The 7,436-nt window shown below is 36.5% G+C and overlaps 1 protein-coding gene and 1 long non-coding RNA gene across 4 annotated transcripts; one reads left to right on the top strand and one right to left on the bottom strand.

Moving 5' to 3' along the window:
- On the top strand, positions 1 to 2,511 carry LOC124329406. Of its 2 annotated transcripts, XR_006916785.1 has the most exons (5): positions 1 to 314; positions 383 to 611; positions 698 to 1,868; positions 1,932 to 2,079; positions 2,144 to 2,511. It is a non-coding gene; the product is annotated as an uncharacterized LOC124329406 (long non-coding RNA). The 2 variants fall into 2 exon arrangements; XR_006916784.1 differs by lacking the exon at positions 2,144 to 2,511 and having other exon boundaries at positions 1,929 to 2,020.
- Positions 2,512 to 5,742, bottom strand: LOC124329391 (replication factor A protein 1-like). Of its 2 annotated transcripts, none has more exons than XM_046788470.1 (6): positions 5,610 to 5,742; positions 4,386 to 4,533; positions 4,127 to 4,322; positions 3,459 to 3,577; positions 3,033 to 3,194; positions 2,512 to 2,738 (listed from the first exon to the last, which is right to left on the bottom strand). In XM_046788470.1, the coding sequence occupies exons 1-6, from the start codon at positions 5,738 to 5,740 to the stop codon at positions 2,625 to 2,627; spliced, it is 870 nt and encodes a 289-aa protein (XP_046644426.1). In that variant the 5' UTR covers positions 5,741 to 5,742; the 3' UTR covers positions 2,512 to 2,624. The 2 variants fall into 2 exon arrangements, with proteins under 2 accessions (XP_046644426.1, XP_046644427.1); XM_046788471.1 differs by lacking the exon at positions 5,610 to 5,742 and adding an exon at positions 4,930 to 5,086.
- Between the last annotated feature and the right edge of the window lie 1,694 nt (positions 5,743 to 7,436).

Raw genomic sequence — 7,436 nt, 5'->3', positions numbered from 1 at the left:
TTGAAGCGTATATTACGCAAATAGTGTGATTTTGCTTGACTGACACCGCTGTCACAGACCAGCCAGATATTAGGAAGCAGACGAAATCAACTTTTCTTTTCTAACAACAATAGATAGATGCGCCATGGCCAGAGACACAAATCAAATCAATAGATAGATTCTTCTGCTCTTTGCTCTGTGCAAATACTCTTATGTGATATGGAATTTCAAGAAAAGTAAAATCGTAATTCTAAAGTGATTGTTTTGTGCATTTACACCACACACCACATAATAACTTCAACTTTGCTTTTACGTGTTTGGCGATAGGGATTCAAGTAAGATCATACCTGTTCTCTCAAATTTGTAAACACTAATAACCGGTTTGTATTGGTCTGGAACGGAGGTATAGGAAGCGATTTGTTCATTTGTGAGAAGGAGAATTGACAATTGTTCTACAGGAATGTAGTGGTACGTTGTTTTCCCCATTACAAATTCCCTGATGCCACAGCTTGCACAACCAACCAACAGTGCATTGGTGTTAAAAAACTGCTGAAATCTATCAACTATTTCTCCTTTATCCTCATTTCTAAGATTATCCTTTAGTTCATGAAGCAATTGTTCAGTGACTTTCGGTAAGTCATTTGCTAAATGAAAAAAAAATCTCATGAAACGACGTTGCTTAGATTACGACATATTCTAAAGGAAATATTATATACAGGTGCCATACCACTGCTGTAAAGATTTCGAGTTGCCGAAAACCTTCCCAGTCCAGAATTAGTTGCCAAAGCCATAAGTGCAGTTATTGGGTTTTTTTCAAAATCAGCTAGTTGATTAGCTGTTGGCGGTTCTTTCAAGTCCAGACTAATCGTATTTTCAGTTAAAAACTCCTCTGATGATTCCAATAGAGATAATTCTCCTCCTGTTGCTACTTCAGTTATAATTTCAATCACCAGAGCATTGCTGTCCATGTCTTGAACTTCTGAGGATTCATTTTGAAACTGCAAGCACAATTAAAATGGACTTTATTGCTTTCTTATCATCAGAATACTAACAAACAGACTAATATATTTGGAATCCTACCTCAATTTCTATGTCCACATCAATCAATTGTTCTTCAGATGGCGCCAAATCATTTGCAGAAAACAACTGCATTAATTGCGAATTTAAGTATTGTACGTTTTCAAAATAAACCACAAATTGGTTACCGATATTCGATTTTCTTCCACTAAATCAAAATCTAAACGGCTGCATTCCTCGCTTGCCGCCCTTTTCTGCGCCTTATTAATAATCTTCTGCCTGTCTGGTGTGAAAGTACTTTTTTTCTTGCCTCTTTTCGGCATTTTGAATGATTTCGCTCGTAATGCTCATGCGGAACTAAACAAATTCCTACCTCAATTTCTAACAAATTTATTAGTCCGTGTCAGAGGTACGCCATCTAGCAGATAAATCCATAATATATGAATGGAATCACCATTCCTAGATGGCGTGTAAGTTTCGAGTTTGCTTCTTGATGTTGTTTTTAAGTCTAGAATTTGGTGTTACTTGGTGTTACGAATTTCGTGATACAGATATATCGGCCGAAATATAGGTTTTCGAAATGGCGAAGGCGTCCATCGCCACACAGTGTTTCAGACCTAATTCATGATAATAGAGTAAGATCATTCGCATTTGATTTCATCACTAGTTTTTAGCCCTTGGTACTTTTTTCCCCCCTTCGAGCTGTGGTCGTGTGATTTATAAGTTCTGAAAATTATCTAATGCATATTATCTCACCAGCACGCCGGCCCGCTTTTCAGATTGTATCGTCCACCTTCTTTCCTTATGGGAAAACAAGGTCCAGAAATGTACTGGAAGACTTTGAATCCAGGCCAGCAGCTGCAAATATCAAGGTATTATGGTTGGCTTGCTTTGGTGTGATTATACATAACTCATGTCTTTCGTTTCAAAAGCAGGTGCTGTTCTTAAGCTTTGAAGACATTTTAAAAGCTCTTCAAACAACTGCATCCGAGTCATTGAACACAAGGCAACTTCACTATCACAACAATGAAAACAATGTGGTCAATGTTGCGAGAAACATTTTTATTATGAAGATTCGTTGATGTTTGAATTCCTTTTTTAAAAAATTGTGTTCTGCTTCATCACCTTAATTTAAATACGTTAACAGGGGTGGCCTTGCTGGCCAACAATTTGTGTTTAAGCGTGTCACTGGACCAACGACTGATCCTCTGGAAACGAGAAGACACTCGACTTAGATGGCTCTCGCCCGTTTGCTGCGACATATCCGACATTCAAGGTCTGGACGTGTCTGTGGGTGCCTCCAAAACTTCTTTGCCCAAAATCCTGGTTTACGGTCAAGGTATTCAAATCTTTGAAGTGGACAACTTGTTCAACATCACCGAACATCACTCACAAAATAGACTATTCATCTGTCGACCCGTTATCCGACTAAGGTAAAAAGAAAAATACAAAATATATTTTGCATGGCGCGCTCGTTGGGTAACAACTTTTTGAGTTGTCTTATCTCTTTTGAAATGATTTCGGCGACGCTTTTATTACTGTAAATTGGCTCGACATATTGTGGAATGAGGACTTCGATTTATTAAATGAAATTGTATCTTGGTGTGCCATTAACAATTTTCCTTTTTTCATTTTCTTGATTTATCCTCTGAATTCTCAGGAATGGCAACTGTATCTTGCTCCTTTTTAGTCCTGATCAAGTAATCTTGAATTTCTTGCGCTTGGCGGCATACCGGTGAAAACTGCAATAGAAATGAAAAATGTTTGACTAAAATCGTTATTATTTAAAAGATACAATAATAATAAATGGTATAATAATATAAATTATAATAATTGACAATTCTAATTGAAGCGCAATTATTATAATTTATATTATTATATCAATTATATTATGTGAATAATTGCGCTTAAATTAGAATTGTCATGACAATTCTAATTTAAGCTATTAAGAATTGTCATGACAATTCTGATTTAAGCGCAATTATTCAAAAGCAGGAAAACTAATAATGATTTTAATAAATCATTTAAATACTTACATCAATAAAGGTGTCATCGAAGCAATCGATGACAACCAACGAATGCTTCTGCGGAAACATGTTCCGGCGCACCCCACAAAAGGCAACCACGGGGGAATCTTGATTGCTATAGTGTAGGGCTTGGACAAATTGGGCGGCCCTGGCCCACATGGTAACGATGACCTGGAAGATAATAATAGTTTGGTTAGGTTAGGTATCACGATTGCTATTAAAAATTCCGCCATCTAGCGATCAAATTTTGATCTACATCAGGTTTAAAACGCCACTGCCATCTAGCGGTCAAATTTCAAACTACGCCCAAAACTTTTCTACTTTTGAATTACAACTATTAGTCTCCATTGAAGTCTTAGAAAAAATAGTTTAGGGTGTAGTTCCAAATTTGTCCGATAGATGGCAGGTGTTACGTCCAAAAAAATTAAACAATACCTTTACGTTAAGCTGATCGGTAATTGTAATGTCCCTCTTTGTTAGGTTTCTGTTGTTGACATTGATAACGATGTCCCCCGAATCGTCGATGACGGCCCCTACAATGGCGAACGTTTCCCCTAATAAAAGAAATTATGTTCATCAACTATCATTGGACCAAACAAGCATTAAATATGGCGCGCCGTTTCCAACATGCAAAAAAAAAATCCCGACATCTAGCGATCAAATTTTGATCTACATCAGGTTAAAAGACGCCACTGCCATCTAGCGGTCACATTTGAAACTAAACCCCAAAACTTTTCTACATAATTATTACTACTTTTGGTCACGGTTCAAGTCTTAGAAAATACTATACATCAAGGGAAATTGATCAATAAATCACTGTTTATAAGTAAGATATTATAAGTAACATGCAGGCCTACTGATAATTGACCCTGATAGATATGAATATGTATAGTATTTTTTCTAAGACTTAAATCGAGACTAAAAGTTGTAAATCAAAAGGAGAAAAGTTATTGGAAGTAGTTCCAAAATTGACCACTAGATGGCAGTGGCGTTTTTACCATATGTAGATCAAAGGTTGATCGCTAGATGGCGTTGGTTTTTTTTTAATTCTTTTTATTTTTTCATGTTGAAAATTGCATACCATAATGGTACAAGGTAATTACCTTGTCCTTTTCTACTTAACGCCCTAAGTGAAATGAAATCCCAGTTGAAGTCTTCTATATCAATATCCGCATCCGGAATGGCTTTGGAAGAGGATCTCACGGATATATAAAGGGGATTCTTTAACCAGGAAAATTTAAAAAATCTCTCCTTGAGATCCCTAATGGCAAAGCTAGATAAGCTATAACATAAGCCGACCTAGTTTTTTTATAAAATAACAATAAATTAACGGGAAACGATTGATGAAAATTAATTACTTACAATAACAGATTCGAAGAAGGCCAAACCAGGTTGACCCCAGCCTTCAGCCTTTATTGTTCCCGATCCATCACTCAGTAAAATGGTGTATTTCACTGATGATGTTTGGTTTACGGCACTTTTGCCAAACACCAGACACTTGATGGACACCCTATTGACAAATAAATAATAATAATAGAAATATAAAAATGGCCATTTGGTGCATGCCGACTACGAGATTTTTTCCATTGATTTTCCATTTTCTATGATCATGCCAAATTTTTTCCATTGTTTTTCCATTTTCATGATCATGGAAAATGGAAAATCAATGGAAAAAATCTCGTAGGCGGCATGCACCAAATGGCCATTTTTATATTTCTATTATTATTATTTATTTGTCAATAGGGTGTCCATCAAGTGTCTGGTGTTTGGCTAAAGTGCCGTAAACCAAACATCATCAGTGAAATACTCCATTTTCTAATAAATGAGACACTTGATGGACACTCTTTTGACAAATAAATAATAATAATAGAAATATAAAAATGGCCATTTGATGCATGCCGCCTACGAGATTTTTTCCATTGTTTTTCCATTTTCCATGATCATGGAAACAAAGTATTTGCTGGCGAGTAACAACATTTGTGATTTGATGGTCCCGACGTGTTGCGATCCACGTCAAAATAATTCGTTAAATTTGAAATAAAATGACAACCTCCTAATTATTCATTTAAAAAATAGCCGTGTTTTGGGGCTCAAACAATTATTTCGATAAAAAGAAATCGTTAGAAGTGCCTAACGAAACTCAACTATATTATTCCCTGTAATTTCATGTAAACTACATAAATGAATCCCTTATAAATGACAATCAAAACATAAAACAAATGACGAACGCTGCTCACAATACCAGGACTGTGGCGTTTCTGAAATTACAAATATCTAATTTAAATGTTAAACTAATCACGATGTAAACTACATCTTTCCCTGTAGTTTTTCACGCAGATTCAGCTGATAAAGAAAATAATGCCGAAAAGCGCAAAGTGTGAACGCCAACTGTTCCCTAAACATGACTAAACTACCGAACCAATGGGAAACCGTTCACACAACGTTTAAACCAATGGGAAGCCGATAAGAAATCACATGACATCCACTAAACATTTTTAGACCTTTGTAGCGCAGACATACGGTTACGTTAAATCGCAAATGATTATTTAAAAATATACATAGAAAATACATCACGGTTGTGCTTACGATTGTGTCTCTAAAGACAGATCTTTAATCGCTGTATGGGAAATTTGGTTATTGCTGGACACAGGAACATTCAATGAAGTCGCCAAAGACGACCTAAATTTTTTGGGCGACGGACCTGCAATGTGCGACATGATGCACCGATATAAAAAACTCTATTAAGAACACAGCCATGCATAAAGATTGCACATAACGAATTTAACGATACCATTCCCTCACTACCCTATACATATGGTTCCCCTAGCGACCACACCCATCATTACAAAATGAACGATTATGGTTTATATATTGCCCCGATTTTACTGCCACCTCTTTAACCTCAACATTTGCCATTATTTCCAGCTATTGTACTGCCATCTTGGGGGGGGGGGGATGACAAAAAACGAATACATAGTTATCCCAATAGCCACAATAACCCGAAGGCGTATACCCAAGGACCTTGTTTTGTCTTTAATCTGTCTTTGAAGTTCGTTCCACTCTGACGTTTACATATTACATCGTTAAAGTTACTACAGTAACAGCAAAGGTAAAAATTTTATATAATGAATATATTTACATTAGAAACTGGCTTCTAAATTTTAATCATACTGAGAAAAATTATCAATAACTTTAAATTTGAATAGTTCCTGAAAAATCCACAATGCCACAGTTGATTGGAGTGAAATCACTGTCCCAAACATGTCTTGATTTTGTTATAAACAACATGGCTGTGCTGTGCGAGAAGCCAACAAGTAATATTCCTACTACTATTAGCAACCAATAAAGCCACAGCCCTTTTCATCAATTACATAAGTTGCCAACCATTGAGTATTGACTGAGTGTTACAGCTCTCTTGACGATAGTGTGATGATGAGTCACAGGAGTCAAACACGAGAGGTGCGGTTAAAGGTGTATTGAGAACCAACCAAGACAACTGTAACACGATTACAAGCACAAGCGAGTGACCGTATACAACGAACCCTCAAATAGATCGAATGTCCGATTTATATACGGGATGATGAGCGATGGCTTGTCTGATGGTAGCCATGCCTGTTAAAGTAATTAAGAAGGTGCGTATGGTAAACGCATCAACAAGTGTGAGAACTTGTCAATGGCTTTGCCATATGCTGTGAATTAACATTACACTCCTCCCCTGCTTGGAGATGTTCCAAACTGGGAAGGGGCGTGATCTTCTAACATTGGCAAAGCACAGCATCACTACATGTAAGATTAAAAGCACAACATTGCTACATATAAGGTCACTAAAACAGGCAAGAATGGTAAAAATGTCCCTGGCGGCGGCTACTAACGCGAACGTTCTCTTTAGCACCTTTGCGTTGGCGTCCATGTAAGCTGCTTGGGTAAAATCGATTCATTAGTGATGCTATGTCAAGGCAATGACTAAAAAGTCGGTAACTGCGATTTATTGGCTAATTAACATCTTTCTTTCTTTATTTTTTTTTAGCATTAAATGTTATTGGCTTTTTTTTTTTTTTTTTTTTTTAGGTTTTTCTTTTTGTTGTTTGTAAACAACTATTAGCTGCTACTGGTGATTACTACAACGCTTTGCTACAATTGTATCTTTTTATTATTATTATTATTATTTTTAATTCCTTTATTCTAATTCGTTTAGATCGTCGTCATCTTCATTCTCGGAAGGCGTTATTTTGTTGTCGGCAATAATGTTTTTCTCGATGTCGCTATCTGATTCGCTTGTTATCAAAGAATAGTCCCGTCGGTATCCAGGTGGTGGGGGTAGTTTTGATTTCGCTTTGTCTATTAGGCGTTTAAAATTTCGTAATTTGAGACTTGGTGCACCGTCGTCTAGGCGTGACATTTCGGTTCTTGTAG

Source organism: Daphnia pulicaria, chromosome 3 (genome assembly GCF_021234035.1).
Source record: "Daphnia pulicaria isolate SC F1-1A chromosome 3, SC_F0-13Bv2, whole genome shotgun sequence".
Taxonomy (NCBI): Eukaryota; Metazoa; Arthropoda; class Branchiopoda; order Diplostraca; family Daphniidae; genus Daphnia; species Daphnia pulicaria.
The sequence above is the reverse complement of the archived record's forward strand: the minus strand, read 5'-3'. Positions and strand labels throughout refer to the sequence as shown.